We start from the raw sequence: 18,819 nt of genomic DNA, 5'->3' as shown, positions 1-18,819 counted from the left end.
TTGCAAACATCACTCCATCCCTCAAAAAGGAAGAGAGGCAGATGAAAGGAAACAGTAGGCCAATTAGTTTGACCTAAGTGGTTGGGGATATGTTGGAGACAATAATTAAGGATGAGGTCTTGGGGTACTTGGTAGCCCATGATAAAATAGACCGTAGTGAGCATGGTTTCCACAAGGGAAAATCTTGCCTGACAGATCCGTTGGAATTCTTGAAAAAATAACAAGCAGGGTAGACAAAGGAGAATTAGTTGATGTTGTGTAGTTGGATTTTCAAAAGGCCTTTGACAAGGTGCCACACATGAGGCTGCTTAACAAGCTATGGTCCCATGGTATCACAGGAAATATTCTAGCATGGATAAAGCAGTGGCTGATTGGCAGGCAGCAAAGAGTGGTAGGCTGATGGTGGATAGCGGTATTCCACAGGGATCTGTGATGGGACTAATTCCGAACTGAGCGTAAATTCGGAATGGGGGAGGGAATTTGCTTCACAAATACAGACCGATGCAACTATCAGGAGCTGCTGGAAAATGATCAGCTGGATGAAAGGAGTACTCTGGTTTGCGTGGAATACCAGTACAGAACAGTATTAGTCAATAAAGTTTGACTGATGTTGTTCTGTTGGAGGGTGGAAGTGAACACAGCCAGCAGAGAGACCGCCCCCAAAAAAAGGGCGCCAAACTATCTTCATCGACGTCACAGCCCCGCCCCCCTCCCCCCCCCACAGGGCCGCATACCAAGGGAGTGCTTTCATGAGCGTTTAAAAGTATTATCACTTATATGAGTTTGGTTGCTTATCAGCGGGGTTCCAGTTTTGTATCTGTTTATTTTGGTTAACAGCTGGTTTCTGGCCCCGCGGTGCGAGAAGAGTTCGGGGTCCCCGGGCTTTGAAGGGTCTCTGACTTCACTTTAGGTTTGGGGCAGCAGCGGTCCCGGAGTTTAATCGGCTGCTGGAGATGTGGACGATCGCTTGCCTTTTGCTGCTGTCCCTGCACGGAGTATGCAATAACGAAGGTAAGGAGCTTCCATTTCGGCTTTGCAGCCGCACGATCACATTGAATTGCACCCGGCCTGCGGCATGACTTTTAAAACTGCCTCGCATTTTCCGCGTGGGATTTCAGTCGGGGGTGTTCAAATAAAGCGCGCTCGGGGGTGACCCGACTTGGATTCGAACTCGCTCCGGAGTCCGGCGTTGATGCCATTGCGTCACCAGCCTGATGTCCTCATCGAGTTGATGGTTCCCTGGGAGGACCGCAGTCGAAAAGGAAGAATAGGCTGTGATTAATTCATTTATCGAAACTGAAAATCCTGACATTTTAATCGGGACTGAATCTTGGCTTGACCCCTCGATTAAATCTGCTGAGATATTCCCTCCTCATCTCCAAAGTTTTAGAAAGGACAGAAACCCTCAGGGAGGCGGTGTGAACAACACTATTCCTTGTTTTTAAAGAACTGACTCGGCAGCGACTCTGAGCAAATTTGGTGTCAATCTACACTTTAGGGACAAATGGTGCAGATCGAGAGTTTTTACCGTCTACCTGATGCTAATTCCGGGCCTCTGTTGGACCGTGTGAAGCACCTTCAATTACTCCAAAAGACTGAGGTTTGGTAAAATACTGAAAGGCGTATTCGCTGTACAATACGATCTCCACAGTGAGTGTCTGCCCCCGGACTGAGGGGGAGGAGCAAGGCAAACTCCTTTATACAGGATCTGTGGGAGGAGCCACGGGCAGTCAGCAGAGGGGTGTGTCCAGGCAGGTAACCGAGTTACAACATATATACATGGTTTACCACATTCACCCCTCCTTTTATTTAAAAAGAGTCCCGCGGGGTGAAGTGACGGACAATATTTACAACAAGTATATTTACAGTTTAAGTCCATCAGGCGGTCGGGTCCATCGCTGTGACCTACGTAGCACCGGCGATGGCGGTTGTGCTGGCTCCGGCCTGACTTCAGATGCCAGCACGTTAGGCGTCGGTAATCCCTCGTGTGTGTGTGTCGTGCCCGGTACGGGAGTGTCGTGTGGTGTCTGTATAGGGTTTGGGGTGCACGGTGTCTCGTAGGTACATAAATCGGTGGGTACGGGGTCAGTAGTCACCACGGAGTGTTCAGGGTAGGGGCCCGGTGCTCCTGCGGGCGCCAGGTCGCGGATGGAGACCGCCCATCAGGTAAAACCACGTAGGCATACTGGGGGTTCGCATGAAGTAAGTGAACCCTCTCCACCATCGGGGAGTATTTATTGCTCCTCGCATGTTTCTGGAGCAGCACTGGCCCCGGGGATGTCAGCCAAGATGGTATGGTGGTCCCAGTGGTCGACTTTCTGGGAAATGAAAAGAGCCGCTCATGAGGGGTGGCATTGGTGGCTGTGCATAACAGGGAACGGATGGAGTGGAGTGCCTCGGGAAGGACCTCCTGCCAGCGGGAGACCGGCAGTCCCTTTGACCTGAGGGCTAAGAGTGTGGCTTTCCACACTGTGGCATTCTCCTTCTCTACCTGTCCATTCCCCCGGGCGGTATAGCTCGTGGTCCTACTGGTTGCAATTCCCCTAGCCAGCAGGTATTGGCGCAGCTCGTCATTCATAAACGAGGACCCTCTGTCACTGTGGATATAGCATGGGTATCCGAACAGAGTGAAGAGCTTGCGTAGGGCTTTTATAACTGAAATGGTAGTGGTATCGGGGCAGGGGATGGCGAAGGGGAACCGCGAGTACTCGTCAATTACGTTAAGAAAGTACGGTGGAGGGAAGGGGGCCCTTAAAGTCAACACTCAGTCGCTCAAAGGGGCGGGTGGCCTTGATGAGTTGTGCCTTTTCGGGTCGGTAGAAGTGCGGTTTGCACTCTGCGCAGACTTGGCAGTCCCTGGTCATCATCCTGATCTCCTCAAGGGAGTAAGGCAGGTTCCGGGCTTTCACGAAGTGGAAAAGCCGGGTGACTCCCGGGTGGCAAAGGTCTACATGTAGGGCGTATAGCCGGTCGATCTGCGCGCTGGCGCATGTTCCCCGGGATAGGGCACCGAAGGGCTTGTTGAGCTTCCCTCCCCTGATAATTGACTTATCACTATGTTCATGCGAGGAAAATATGCGCTGTGTGTTTAATATTAAATTCGTTAGATAAACCCTTTTAGAAACAAAATTCAGTGTATTAGCTAATTATCATCTATATTGCGGTCGTGATTAGCACCCCACCCGGAACAGAATCGCCAAAAACGATTTGTAGAAAAAAAATCGTACATGCATGTGCACTGGTGCCCGTGCAAGGCTTCATAGTCATTGCAGTCTTCGGGGTAAACCCAGCGTATTTGACTGCTACTCTCGTCCATTGGCACCGCGCCCCCCGGGTCGGCCGGTCCGCAAGAATATTGTCAATATGAAACCAGTCCGCAGTGCAAAAAAGGTTGGGGACCCCCGCCCTAATCTGAGGAAAGACATTCTCGCCATAGAGGGAGTACAAAGAAGGTTCACCAGATTGATTCCTGGGATGGCAGGACTTTCATATGATGAAAGACTGGATCGACTAAGCTTATACTCTCTGGAATTTAGAAGATTTTTTAAAATATAATTTTTATTGAATTTTCAAAAAGAATACATGAAAAAAAAGAATCTACCCTCCCCCCCATATATAGTCCTACCTAAAAAGAAAGAAAAAGAAAAAAAAAGAAAAGAACTGCCTGGCTATTGGAAGGTTTCCACATGCTCCGTGGGATTCAAAATGAATTTGGTATAATTATTCGTTACTTTCCCCAAGTGACCAAAGTCTTTATCAGAGCACTTAAATATGCCATCCTATCTTTTGTAAATAAGGGCGCCAAATATTCAAAAATGTTACATATTTATCTCTTAAATTATAAGTAATTTTTTCAAGTGGAATAGAACTGGCCATTTCATTATTCCAACGATCCATACTTAAATACGAATTAGATTTCCAAGTAACTGCTATAGTCTTCTTAGCTACTGCCAATGCAATTTTTATAAATTCTTTCTGATATTTATTCGATTTAAGTTTTGGTTTTATCCCTTCAATATCACCTAATAAAAATAATACAGGGTTATGTGGAAGTTGAATTGCAATAATTTGTTCCAATAAGATTCTTAAATTTATCCAAAAGGGTTGAATTTTAAAACAAGACCAAGTAGAATGTAAAAAGGTACCAACTTCTTGATTACACCGAAAACATTTATCAGAAAAATTTGAATTTAATCTATTTATTTTTTGCAGTGTAATATATAATTGATGTAAAAAATTATATTGTACTAATCTAAGTCAAACATTTATTGTATTTGTCATGCTGTCAAGACAAAGTCTTGACCAATTTGTTTCATCAATAATAATATTCAGATCTGTTTCCCATTTTTGCTATGACTTATGGGTTCCTTGTTTAATTGTCTGTTCTTGAATCAAATTATACATACAAGAAATAAATTTTTTAATTTTCCCTTTTTGGATTAAAATTTCAATTTCATTAGGTTTTGGCAAAAACATTCTTTGACCCAGCTTACCTTTTAAGTAAGCCCTTAATTGAAAGTAACAAAAGAAAGTATTATTAGATATTTTATATTTATCCTTTAATTGTTCAAATGACATCAATATACCTCGTTCAAAGCAATCTCCTATAAATTTAATCCCTTTTTGGTACCAATTATATAAAAGTTGATTGTCCATTGTAAAAGGAATAAGTCTGTTTTGGAACAAAGGTCTCCTTGCTAATAGAGATTTCTGTGTTTCATTATCAACATTTATCTTATTCCATAGATCAATCAAATGTGTTAATATAGGAGATTCTTTCTTTTCCCGTATCAATTTAGATTCCCATTTATATATAAAATCTTCAGGTCTATTTTCTCCGATCTTGTCTAGTTCTATTTTAATCCATGCTGGTTTTCGATCATCGAAGAAAGATGTAATAAATCTAAGTTGATTTGCTTTATAATAGTTTTTAAAGTTTGGAAGTTGTAACCCTCCTAACCCAAATTTACATGTCAATTTTTCCAATGATATTCTTGACATTTTACCTTTCCAAAGAAATTTTCTCACACATTTATTTAACTCTTGAAAAAATTTCTGTGGCAATTGTATTGGTAATGTTTGAAACAGATACTGTAATCTGGGAAATATATTCATTTTTACAACATTGACTCTACCTACTAATGTTATTGGTAATATCATCCATTTGTCAAGATCTTCTTGAATTTTTTTCCATAGTGGTAAATAATTAAATTTATATAAATTCTTTAGATCATTATCAAGTCTTATACCTAAATATTTTATACCATTTACCGGCCATCTAAATTGGGTTACTAATCGACATTGACTATAGTCTCCTTTAGTAAGAGGTAAAATTTCACTTTTATCCCAATTTATTTTGTAACCTGATACCTTCCCATATTCATCCAATCTAGAAGATAATTTATATAACGAATATTGTGGATTTGTTAAATAGATCAAAACATCATCGGCAAAAAGATTAATTTTATATTCCTCCTGATGAACTCTAAAACCCATAATATCTGGATCAATTCTAATTAGTTCTGCTAATGGCTCTATCGCCAATACAAATAAAGCAGGTGATAGTGGACAACCTTGTCCAGTTGACCTTTTTAACTGGAATGGTGTTGAAATTTGAGAGTTTGTCACCACTTTAACTTTAGGGTTAGAATTTAAAGTTTTAATCCAATTTATAAAAGATGTTCCTAACCCATATTTTTCTAGTACTTTAAATAAAAAACCCCATTCTAATCTATCAAATGCTTTTTCTGCATCCGAGGCTACTACTATACTCATCTCCTCCCTTTTTTGTGCCAAATGAATTATACTGAGTAGCTGAGTTACATTATCTGCCAATTGTCTATTTTTAATAAATCCTGTTTGATCCATATGTATTAATTTTGGTAAATATTTAGATAATCTATTCGATAAAATTTTTGCTATTATTTTATAATCCGTATTCAATAAAAAAATAGGCCTATATGATGCTGGTTTCATAGGATCTCTTTTTTTGGCAATACTATTACAATCACTGTTGAAAAAGATTCTGGAAGTTTATGTATTTTTTCTGCTTGACGTATTAGTTCCATAAAAAGAGGAAATAATAAATCTTTAAATTTTTTATAAAATTCAGATTTAAAACCATCTTCACCTGGAGATTTATTACTTTGGAGTGATCCGAAAGCTTCTTCAACCTCTTTTATTGTAAAAGGCATATCTAATCCCTTCTGTTCTTCCAAATTCAATTTTGGAAGAGAAACTTGTGATAAAAACCTTTCTATCTCATTAACATCATTTTGGGATTCTGATTGATATAATTCAGAATAGAAATGTTTAAAAGTTTCATTTATTTCAAGAGGTTTATGAGATATTTTATTTGCCCTTGTTCTAATTGCATTTATTGTTTTGGAAGCTTGTTCTGTTTTCAACTGCCAGGCAAGAATTTTATGTGCTCTCTCACCTAACTCATAATACCTTTGTTTAGTTCTTACAATTGCTTTTTCCGTTCTATATGTCTGAAGCGTATTATATTGTAACTTCTTATTGACAAGTTATTTTCGTTTTTCTTCTGACATATATCTTTGAGATTCTTTTTCTATTTTTGTAATCTCTTTTTCCAATTGATCTCGATCTGCCATATATTCTTTCTTAATTTTAGACGTATAACTTATTATCTGGCCCCTAAGATCTGCTTTCATCGCATCCCATAATATAAATTTATCATCCACTGAATGAAAATTTGTATCCAAAAAAAATTGAATCTGCTTTTTCATAAAATCACAAAAATCTTGACGTTTTAATAATGTTGAATTAAATCTCCATCTATAAGCCACTTCTTCCTTATCAGCCATTATTATTGTCATTAATAAAGGGGAATGATCTGATAATATTCTTGCTTTATATTCCATATTTTTCACTCTGTGTTGAATATGCATTGATAATAGAAACAAATCTATCCTTGAGAAAGTTTTATGTCTATGAGAGTAGAACGAATAGTCTCTTTCTTTAGGATTGATTCTTCTCCATATATCAATCAGATTTAAATCCTTCATCAATGATAAAGTTAAATTTACTACCTTCGATTTTATAACAGCCTTGGTTGATCTATCTAAGACTGGGTCTAAGCAAAAATTAAAGTCTCCTCCAATTAATATTTTTTCATGCGCATCCGCCAAATTCAGAAAAGCTTGTATGAATTTTGCATCATTTTCATTTGGTGCATAAATATTCATAAAAGTCCATAGTTCAGAAAAAAGTTGACAATGTATAATCACATATCTCCCCGCAGAATCAGTTATTACATTTTGTATTCTAATTGGTAACGTTTTATTGATCAAAATTGCTACTCCCCTCGCTTTTGAATTAAATGAAGCCGCAACAACACTACCCACCCAATCTCTCTTTAGTTTCTGATGTTCTGTTTCCGTTAGGTGCGTTTCCTGTAAAAAAGCTAAATCTATTTCATTTTTTTAATATGTGTTAAGATTCTTTTTCTTTTCACTGGTCCATTAAGCCCGTTAACATTAAAACTCAAAAAATTCAATAAATTAGTCATTATTCTTCACAAAGTTACTCCAATCTAAAACATTATTTATCTTCTCAACTTTCATAGTTCCTTGGGGAATCTCTTTAAACTTCACCATGTTGCTATGTGTCTCCCTCCCAACCTTCCAGGCAGAAAGAAAAAAGAAGAAAGAAAAAGTACAAAAAAAGAAAAAACAAAATACCCCCCCACTAATGTTGTGAACGAAAGGATACACAACACTACCCCCCTCCATTTTGCGGGTCGTGGCAAAAGCCACGCTTGCACACATGACTAGCGTAGCAATCGATCAGTGCTTCTTCCAGCTCCTCCGCAACAAAAAAAACATTATATATGTATAGACAAAATTAGTATTACTGTCCCAACTAATATTCCTCCAGTTTTAACCTTTCTTACCCCCCTCATATAATTAATAATATATTTAGACATTCATCCAGCTTCAAAAATCCATCAAGTCCATGCTTTAACCCAATCTTCATCTTCAATCTATCTCTCTCTCCTGGGTTTGTTCTTGTGTCTGGTGAGTTTTCAGAGAATCTCTCACAAACTGCTCTGCTTTCTGATAATCATCAAAAAATCTTCTTTCTCCACCAGACAAAAAAATCTTCAAAGTTGCAGGATAACGCAGTGTAAATTGATATCCATGCTCCCATAGGGTTTTTTCCACTGGATTAAATTTCTTCTTTCTCTTCAAAAGTTCGTAACTTATATCAGGATAGAAAAAAACTTTGTTCCCTTCAATTATCAATGGTCCTTTTCTATCTTTGGCAGCTCGAGCAGCTGCCTGTAGAATCCTTTCCTTGTCTTGAAATCTTAAGAATTTTATTAAAATCGATCGTGGATATTGGTCATCTTTTGGTTTTGGTCTTAAAGCTCTATGTGCCCGCTCAATTTCAATTGATCGAACCTCCTCTTCCATTTGCAAAACATCCGGGATCCATCTTTGAAAAAATTCTATTGGTTTATCTCCCTCCATACCTTCTTTAAGACCAACAATTTTAATATTATTACGTCTACTAAAATTTTCCAACATGTCCACTTTCTCCAAGAGTCGGTTTCTTTCTGAATTCCAGGCAAGCAAATCATTATCTGTTTTTTCCACTCTATCATTCATATGCCCCATTGCTCTTTCCATCTTCTGAAGCTTCTTATCCATTTTGTCCTGTCTTGCCATAACTTTATCATAGCACATCTTCGTATCTCTAAGTTCTTCTCTTACTTTTCTTAATTCAGCCGTTAATTGCAATATAGGTTCTCTCAGATCACTATCATTTCCTTTACTTCCAATCGCTTCCAGTTCTTCCTCCTCTTCTTCACCTATGTTCTCTGCAGAATCCGATTCTGACTCTGAGTCATTTTCAATTGCAGTGGCTGTCGGTTCTTGTAGTTTGTGTTGTGTCAGTTTGCGCATGCGCATTACCGGTGTCTTCTTCGAAGAAGCCGTTGCCACCGCCGTTGCTCCCTGTTCTACCGAGGGAGATCCAACCTGAGTCCGAGGCTCCATCGTTGCAGTAGGCCCTTTTTTCTTCCCGTCTCGCGGCTAATTCGCAACAGCAGACTTCTTTTGTTGCGGTTTAGGAGGCATATCGTAAAGTAATCTTACAAAGTTTATAAATAGTTTTCAGAAAATATTTACTAACTTTGTTTTGTTTAAACGGTACTTTACTGACTTGTTGCGGGAGAGCTGGATTTACACGTCTCAATCCCACGTCATCACGTGACGCCCCCCCAATTTAGAAGATTGAGGGGGGATCTTATTGAAACATATAAAATCCTGAAGGGATTGGACAGGCTAGATGCAGGAAGATTGTTCCTAATGTTGGGGAAGTCCAGAACGAGGGGTCACAGTTTGAGGATAAAGGGGAAGCCTTTTAGGATCGAGATAGGAAAAACTTTTTCACACAGAGAGTGGTGAATCTGTGGAATTCTCTGCCACATTAAACAGTTGAGGCCAGTTCATTGGCTATATTTAAGAGGGAGTTAGATATGGCCCTTGTGGCTAAAGGGATCGGGGGTGTGGAGGGAAGGCTGGTACAGGGTTCTGAGTTGGATGATCAGCCATGATCATACTGAATGGTGGTGCAGGCTCGAAGGGCCGAATGGCCAACTCCTACATCTATTTTCTATGTTTCTATTACACAGCTGATTGGTGTTGAAAGGTGATTGCATAGCAGATTGGATAGAAGAGTGGACATTGCCATTGTATAGAAGCACAGCTTTCAGGCTTAGCACTGAAGAATAAACAGCAAAGGCTCAATTGAGCTGTTTGATCTTGGGTCCGCGGAGACTCCATCTTCCTCTCACTCCACCATTTCTGAACACCCTAAACCCCTCTTTTCCTCAGACATTACCACTCCACTCCACTCTGCCATCAACTTCCACCCTGCCCTCAAATTTACCTGGTCCATTTCCGACACCTCCCTCCCCTTTCTCGATCTCTCTGTCTCTATCTCTGGAGGCAGCTTATCTGCTGAAGTCTATTACAAACCTATAGCTAGCTGGACTATACCTCATCCCACCCTGTTACTTGTAAAAATGCCAACTTTTCTCTCAATTCCTCCATCTCCTCCGCATCTGCTTTCAGGATGAGGCTTTTCATTCCAGAATGAATGAGATGTCCTCCTCCTTCAAAGAAAGGGGCTCCCTTCCCCCACCATCAACAGTGCCCTCAACTGTATCTCTTCAATTTCACCCACGTCTGCACTCATCCCAACCTCCTGCCACCCTGCAAGGGATAGGGTTCCTCTTGTCCTCAGCTACCACACCACCAGCCTCCACATCCAGCACATAATTCTTGAAACTTCTGCCATCTCCAATGAGATCCCACCACCAAACATATCTTTCCTCTCCCCCCGCCCCACCAATTCCTGCTTTCAGTAGGGATTATTCCCTATGTGACTTCCTTGTACATTTATCCCTCCCCACTGATCTTCCTCCTGGCACTTAACTTTGTCAGCGGAACAAGTGCTACACCTGTCCCTACACCTCCTCCCTCACTACCATTCAGAGCCCCAAACAGTCCTTCCAGGTGAGGCAACACTTCACCTGTGAGCCTGTTGGGGTTATATACTGTGTCCAGTGCTCCCGATGTGACTACCTGTATATTGGTGAGACCTGACATAGATTGGCAATGTGGAAGATCCGAGATATATTGGGGTCTGTGTCCATAGGACACTCAAAGGAGGTTGGCAGTGTTGTTAAGAAGGCATATAGTGTGTTGGCGTGGGATTGAGTTCAAGAGCCATGAGGTAACGTTACAGCTATATAAGCCTTGGTCAGACCCCACTTGGAGTACTGTGTTCAGTTCTGGTCACCTCACTATAGGAATGATGTGGATACTATAGAGAGAGTACAGAGGAAATTTACAAGGATTTTGCCTGGATTTGGAGGATGTACCTTATGGGAATAGGTTATGTGAACTTGGCCTTTTCTCCTTGGAGCGATGTTGAATGAGAGGTGACCTGATAGAGGTGTATAAGATGATGAGAGGCATTGATCGTGTGGATAGCCAGGGTTTTTTTTTCCAGGGCTGAAATGGCTAACACAAGGGGGCATAGTTTTAAGGTGTTTGGAAGTAGGTACAAAGGGGATGCCAGGGGTATGTTTTTCACACAGAGGGTGGTGGGTGTGTGGAATGCACTGCCGGCGGTGGTGGAAGCGGATACAGTAGGGTCTTTTAAGAGCCTCTTAGATGGATACATGGAGCTTAGAAAAATAGAGGGCTATGCGCTTGGGAAATTCTAGGCAGTTTCTAGAGTAGGTTACCTGGTCAGCAGAACATTATGGGCCGAAGGGCCTGTAATGTTCTGTAGATTTCTATGTTCTATGTTCTGTGTTCCACTTTTTGCTATAGATGCTGCCTGTTCTGCTGAGTTCCTGTAGCATTTTTTGTATGTTGCTTGGATTTCAAACATCTGCAGATTTTCTCTTGCTTTCCATTGTTGTGGGTCATGTTGGCAACCCAAAGTATGCCCATGCTTGGGCAAGATAGAAAACTTTTTAACTTACGTTGTGGGCAACATTTTAAATGACTTGAATTATAAATTTAAATAACATCTGTAGACGATTCCAAAATATGGTACATCACAGGGAAATTTCAAGGTGATTTTCATGATCACTAGCCCAGAATCCACAAGATAAACCCAACTATATTCGGAAAGCATAATCTTTGTTGTCCAGTGTAATCATTCGATCACGATGCTGCATGATGGTGTCTCCAAACAAGACACAGTCCATCACAATGCATTTCAAATCATAGTCAGAGACTTCAACCAGGCTTTTTTGAAGATAACCCTGCCCAATTACCACCTCCATATAACCTGTAGCACCAGAGGTCCCAACACATCAAAGCACTGTTATATTCAGATAAGGAATGTAGCATGACCAGACCACATCTCGGTAAATTCGATCGCTTGACTGTCATTCTGCCTGCATTGAGGCAGAGGCTAAAAGTAAAGCTCCAGAGATTAGGACAACAACAAAGCAGTGGTTGCAGGAGACAGAGCAGCGGCTAAGGGATTGCTTTGAGTCATTAGTCTAGGTTGTGTTTGAGGACTTAAAGAAACATAGAAAACCTACAGCACAATACAGGTCCTTCGACCCACAAAACTGCCGAACATGTCCTGACCTTAGAAATTACCTAGGGTTACACATCGCCCTCTATTTTTCTGAGCTCCACTCATCTGGGCATCTGAATGAATACACCATGTAATGGACTTAAAACAGCTGTAGATGAGTGTCCTCACAAAATCATTCAGTTTTCTCCAAGCTGAAGCCCTGGATGAAGCATGAGATCCAAAATCTGCTGACGGCCAAGAAAGTTGCAAGAGGTCCACATACGATCTCCAGAAAGCCATCTCACTGGAGAACTGGCAGTTTTGGACTACACAGAAATCAACGAAGAATGCTCAACAGGGCTTGAATACTGTCACCTCTTACAAAGTTAAATCAGGTGACATAGGCAAGAACAGGGCTTTGCTTCCAGATGAACTCAGGTCCTTCTAAGCTCACTTTGACCATCAAAACATGGAGGAACCACCACAAACTCCTACAGTCCCTGATGATCCTGTGATTCCAATCCCTTGGGGCTGATGTGCGAGCAGCCTTCGGGAGTGTGAACCCATGAAAAGCTTCCAGCCAAGTACTACAGACCTGCACTGGAGTGTTTGCGGAGATCTTTAACCTCTGTCTTTGTCAGTCTGAGGTACCGACCAGCTTCAGGCAGACTTCAACTATACCAGTATCAGACGTCCCACCCTGCAAAAACTCATTTCAGGGAGGTAGCACCATCAATTTCCGGGAGACTCCCAGAACTTCTGGGAGAGGTGGGATGTCTGCAGTATTTTGCACTTGGATTTTCAGGAGGCTGCTAAACAAAATAAGAGCCTTGAGAATTACAGGAAAGATACTAACAGGCACAGAGCATTGACAGATTGCTAGGAGGCAACGTGTGGGAATAAAGGGATCCTTTTAAGACTGGCTGCCGGTGACTAGTGGTGTTCCAAAGGAGTCTGTGGTGAGACTACTTCTTTATCGTTGTATGTTAACAATGTGGATGATGATGTTGATGGCCTTGTGGCCAAGTTTGTGGATGCTACAAAGATAGAACATAGAACTGTACATCACAGGAACAGGCCAATGTTGGGCCGAAGGAGCTAAAAAGTACCCAAACACTAATCCCTCCTACCAAGACCATGCGAATATCCCTCCAGCCTCCTTACATCCATGTGCCTAACCAATCATCCCTTAAAAACCTCCAATGTATTTGCCTCTACCACCATACCAGGCAGTGCATTCTAGGGATCCACCACACTCTGAGTGAAAAGACTTGCCCCTCACATCCCACTTGCACCTTCAATGTCCGCCCTCTGGTATTAGATATTACAACCCTCGAAACAGATACTCCCTGTCCATTCTATCTAAGCCTCTCAAAATCTTTTAAACCTCAATTTGATCTACCCTCAGCCTCTACCACCCAAGAGAAAACAACCCAATTTTATCCAGCCTCTCATGATAGCCCATGCCCTCTAATTGAGGCAGCATCCTGATAAACCTCTTTTGCACCCTCTCCAAAGCCTCAACATCCTTCCTTTACTGTGGCGACCAGGCTGCACTTGGAGTACCGCAACCATTTTGGGCCCCATATCTCAGAAAGAGTCCAGATGAGGTTCACAAGGATGGTTCCAGGAATGAAGGGGTTAACATCTGAGGGGCATTTGGCAGCTTTGGGTCTGTACTCACTGGAATTTAGAAGAATGCTAGGGGATCTATTTGAAACACTGAATGTTGGAAGGACTAGATGGGGTAAATGTGGAGTGGGTTGTTTAGAGGAAGTAGAGAGGCTACAGTAGAACTTAGATAGATTCAGAGAATGGTAAAAGAAATGGCAGATGAAATACAGTGTCGAGAAGTGTATGGTCATGCACTTTGGTAGAAGTAGTAAAAGAATGGACTATTTTCCAGATGGAGAGAAATTCAGAAATCCGAAGTGTAAAGTGATTTGGGAGTCCTCATGCAGGATTCCCTGATGGTTAATTTGCAGGTTGAATTGGTGGTGAGGAAGGTGAATATAGTGTCAGCATTCATCTCAGGAGGACAGGAATATAAAAGCAAGGATGTAATGCTGCGGATATATAAGGCACATGAGGCCTCACGGAGTATTGTGTGCAGTTTTGGGCCCCTTATTTAAGAAAGGATTTGCTGACATAGGACAGGGTTCAGAGGAGCTTCACAAGAATGATTTTGGCAATTAAATGGTTATCATCTGAGCAGCAATTATATGCTCTGGGCCTGTTCTCACAGGAAATTAGAAGAATGTGGGGGTGTTCTCATTGAAACCTATTGAATGTTGAAAGAATGTTGAATGTTTTCAGTTCTGCTCACCTCATTATAGGAAGGATGTGGAATCAATGGGCGGGGGTGCAGAGGGGATTTACCAGGATGTTGCCTGGATTGGAAAACAAGTCTTATGAGATAAGGTTAGCAGAGCTGGGACTTTTCTCTTTGGAGCGTAGAAGGATGAGAGGGGACTTGATAGAGGTCTACAAGATTATGAGAGGCATAGATAGGGTGGATAGCCAGTACCCGTTTCCCAGGGCACGAATAGCAATAGAAGAGGGCATATGTACAAAGTTAAGGGAGAGAAGTTTAGGGGAGACATCAGAGGTAAGTATTTTACACAGAGGGTTGAGGGTGCCTGGAATGACTTGCCAGGGATGGTGGTGGAGGTTAAAACATTAGGGGTATTTAAGAACCTCTTGGACAGACACATGGATGAAAGAAAACAACATCAAGGGCTGAAGGGCTTATACTGTGCTGTAGTATTCTAGTGTCTGGTGTCTAGTGTCTATATAGAATGGGTGTGAAGAGAATGTTTCCTACAGTGGAGGGGTCTTGGATGAGAGAGTACAGCTTCAAACTAGAGGGACTCCATTTGAAAGCCCTTAACTCTGGGTGGAGTCATCAGGACTCCGTCTTTTTAGCAGGCTTTCTTATTTTTACGAGGTTGAGTTGCTAGCTCGATGCTCAACCCAGCACAGATGGAAAGCATGCAAGGGAGCCGGCTGGATTCGAACTCAGGAGCCTTCGCTCCGAAGTCTGGCATTGATCCCACTACACCACCAGCCGGCCGTTTGGAACAGAGCTGAGGAGGAATTTCTTTAGCCAGAGGGTGCTAAATCTGTGGAATTCATTGACACAGATAGCTGAGGAGGCCAGTTCTTTGGATGCACTTAAGGCAGAGATTCATAGGTTCCCGATTAGTCAGGATGTGAAAGATTATGAGGAGAAGGCAGGAGAATGGGATTAAGAGGGAACGGGATCAACCATGATGAAATGGCGGATCAGACGTGATGTGCCAAATGGCCTAATTCTGTTCCTATGTCTTGTGGTCTAAGCTGAGGTTGATAGGTTGGCATGAAGAAGGGTCGTCAAATGTGTTTACATTTGGCAGAGGCAGACTGGGCAAACTGAATTATTAAGTTGTATTTTATTTCATCCTTGCAGCCAAAGCTACAATCCATTTGGTTTCAGTCTCAAGCACCCAAGCTGCCTTCTCCTTTGCAATATTTTGACAGTTTACCCTACATTGAGTTAACATTGGAGAGTTAATTATGTGTAAATTGGCTGCCAGAACCAGGTTCTAAACTGTGGTGAATGGTCTTATATCTGCTAATGTAATAGGTGCTCATTTTTGGTCATACAACCATAAGACACTGGAGCAGAATTAGGCCATTCGGCCCATTGAGTCTGACCTGCCATTTCATAACAGCAGATTTAAGATCCCTCCCAACCCATTTTTCTGCCTTCTCTCCGTAACCTTCGACACCCTTACTAATCAAGGACCCATCAACCTTTGCTTGAAGTATACTCAATGACTTGGCCTCCAAAGCCATTCCATGGCAGTGAATTCCACAGATTCCCCACTCTGGCTGAAGAAATCCCTCCTCATTTCTGAAGCTGTGGCTCTCCGTGTCCACTCCATCTTTGCCTTTCAATATTGAATGTGTTTCAGTAAGGTTCTCTTCCTCCCCATGCTGCCCCCATGACCACCTTCTTCTAAACTCCAGCAAGTTGAGGCCCGGACCCAACAAACGCTCCTCGTACGCTGACCCTCTGTCACCCGGTTCCAGTGTTTCACCACTGTCTTCCCGGATTTAACAGTTACATTTTCTTTTCTTGCCCTCATCAGTCAAAAGAGAAGATGCCGTTGCAATGCTTGGTTCATCAGTTTTACTGGATTCGGAAGTCGAAGTTAACCCACGGAAGCAAGAGATCGTTTGGACGTTCATCAGCAGCCACAACAGCCCTGTCACCATTTTACATCACATCCCGAATTACAAGAACCGGGTAGAGCCCAGTGAACAGTTCAAGTTGCGGCTGGGTTTTATTCTTTCCAATGGCTCTTTGATGATAAATGGATTAAAAGTCGGGGACCAAGGAGATTACGGTTTGGATGTAGATGGCCGTGAACTGAAAATAATACAGTTGTCCCTCTTCGGTGAGTACATGAATAACTGATTCCAGATTCAAGTTTATTTAACACGTGTACAGTACTGTGCAAAAGTCTTAGGAACATAAATGTATACAGTAGCCAGGGTGCCTAAGACTTTGTACACTTTGATATATTATGTCTTTCCAGTTGCCAAAGACTATTAACTCAGTAGTATTAAGTGTTACTTGGTAACTGGAAAGACATAATATTCAGTACTTGAGCACCCTAGCTATATATATGTACTTCAGACTTTGGTACAATATTGTACATGTAGGTTTATCAACATTGGGACTGGCTCTTTAGACTATTATCTTCCTCTCAGTCAGAGACATAGATGACAACTGAAACAGGCCTTTCAGCCCACGAATATTTTTGTTAGCCCTGACATAGCCCTTGTTTTTGCTGTTCCTCACTTTGCCCTGACACCTCATTAATTGGCATATCCAGACATCCCACCCTGCAAAAGCTCATTTCAGGGAGGTAGCACCATCAATTTGCGGGAGAATCCTGGAACTTTGGGGAGAGGTGGGATGTCTGCAATAGGGTAGCTCCTGAGCAGCTAGCCAGCTAGTTTAAATAACGTTAGCTATGCTAATAAACGAATGACACCTGTTAAACTCACCTCAACAGGTCTTTTACAGTCTTAACCCACCATCGGCAATAGAAAAGTCACTGTTTCAAACAGTGCAGCGAGCAACACTGTCATTATTTTGACCCGTTAGGCAGGTGTACACTTCAGTGTTGTCTGGGGTGACGAAACATAGAAACATAGAAAATAGGTGCAGGAGTAGGCCATTCGGCCCTTCGAGCCTGCACCGCCATTCAGTATGATCATGGCTGATCATCCAACTCAGAACCCTGCACCAGCCTTCCCTCCATACCCCCTGATCCCCCTAGCCACAAGGGCCGTATCTAACTCCCTCTTAAATATAGCCAATGAACTGGCCTCAACTGTTTCCTGTGGCAGAGAATTCCACAGATTAACCATTCTCTGTGTGAAGAAGTTCCTCCTAGTCTCAGTCCTAAAAGGCTTCCCCTTTATCCTCAAACTGTGACCCCTCGTCCTGGACTTCCCCAACATTGGGAACAATCTTCCTGCATCTAGCCTGTCCAATCCCTTTAGGATTTTATACGTTTCAATCAGATCCCCCCTCAATCTTCTAAATTCCAACGAGTACAAGCCTAGTTCATCCAGTCTTTCTGCATATAAAAGTCCTGTCATCCCAGGAATCAATCTGGTGAACCTTCTTTGTAGTCCCTCTATGGCAAAGATGTCTTTCCTCAGATTAGGGGACCAAAACTGCACACAATACTCCAGGTGTGGTCTCACCAAGGCCTTGTACAACTGCAGTAGTACCTCCCTGCTCCTGTACTCGAATCCTCTTGCTATAAATGCCAGCATACCATTCGCCTTTTTCACCACCTGCTGTACCTGCATGCCCACTTTCAATGACTGGTGTATAATGACACCCAGGTCTCGTTGCACCTCCCCTTTTCCTAATCGGCCACCATTCAGATAATAATCTGTTTTCCTATTTTTGCCATCAAAGTGGATAACTTCACAATTATCCACATTAAATTGCATCTACCATGAATTTGCCCACTCACCTAACCTATCCAAGTCACCCTGCATCCTCTTAGCATCCTCCTCACAGCTAACACTGCTACCCAGCTTCGTGTCATCCGCAAACTTGGAGATGCTGCATTTAATTCCCTCATCCAAGTCATTAATATATATTGTAAACAACTGGGGTCCCAGCACTGAGCCTTGCGGTACCCCACTAGTCACCGCCTGCCATTCTGAAAAGGTCCCGTTTATTCCCACTCTTTGCTTCCTGTCTGCCAACCAATTCTCTATCCACATCGATACCTTACCCCCAATACCGTATGCTTTAAGTTTGCACACTAATCTCCTGTGTGGGACCTTGTCAAAAGCCTTTTGAAAATCCAAATATACCACATCCACTGGTTCTCCCCTATTCACTCTACTAGATACATCCTCAAAAAATTCTGTGAGATTCGTCAGACATGATTTTCCTTTCACAAATCCATGCTGACTTTGTCCGATGATTTCACCGCTTTCCAAATGTGCTGTTATCACATCTTTGATAACTGACTCTAGCAGTTTCCCCACCACTGACGTTAGGCTAACCGGTCTATAATTCCCTGGTTTCTCTCTCCCTCCTTTTTTAAAAAGTGGGGTTACATTAGCCACTCTCCAATCCTCAGGAACTAGTCCAGAATCTAAAGAGTTTTGAAAAATTATCACTAATGCATCCACTATTTCTTGGGCAACTTCCTTAAA

General features: G+C 42.1%; 2 protein-coding genes across 2 annotated transcripts in view; both read left to right on the top strand.

Annotated features, from left to right (window-relative positions):
- LOC134346682 (uncharacterized) overlaps positions 1–932 on the top strand; it is a 75,215-nt gene extending 74,283 nt beyond the window's left edge. Inside the window, exon 12 of the mRNA XM_063048189.1 lies at positions 838–932. The gene's annotated coding sequence lies outside the window, so the exon portion shown is untranslated. The remainder of the gene's footprint in view (positions 1–837) is intronic.
- Positions 933–1,899: 967 nt separating this feature from the next.
- Positions 1,900–18,819, top strand: part of LOC134346683 (uncharacterized) — a 33,348-nt gene continuing 16,428 nt past the window's right edge. The window contains exons 1-2 of the mRNA XM_063048190.1: positions 1,900–1,975; positions 16,212–16,520. Coding sequence (XP_062904260.1) covers positions 16,235–16,520 — 286 coding nt within the window. The 5' untranslated portion in view covers positions 1,900–1,975; positions 16,212–16,234. The remainder of the gene's footprint in view (positions 1,976–16,211; positions 16,521–18,819) is intronic.

This window comes from Mobula hypostoma, chromosome 5, assembly GCF_963921235.1.
Source record: "Mobula hypostoma chromosome 5, sMobHyp1.1, whole genome shotgun sequence".
In the NCBI taxonomy this organism is placed as follows: domain Eukaryota; kingdom Metazoa; phylum Chordata; class Chondrichthyes; order Myliobatiformes; family Myliobatidae; genus Mobula; species Mobula hypostoma.
Note: the sequence above shows the minus strand (reverse complement) of the source record. Positions and strands in the feature narration are given on the sequence as shown.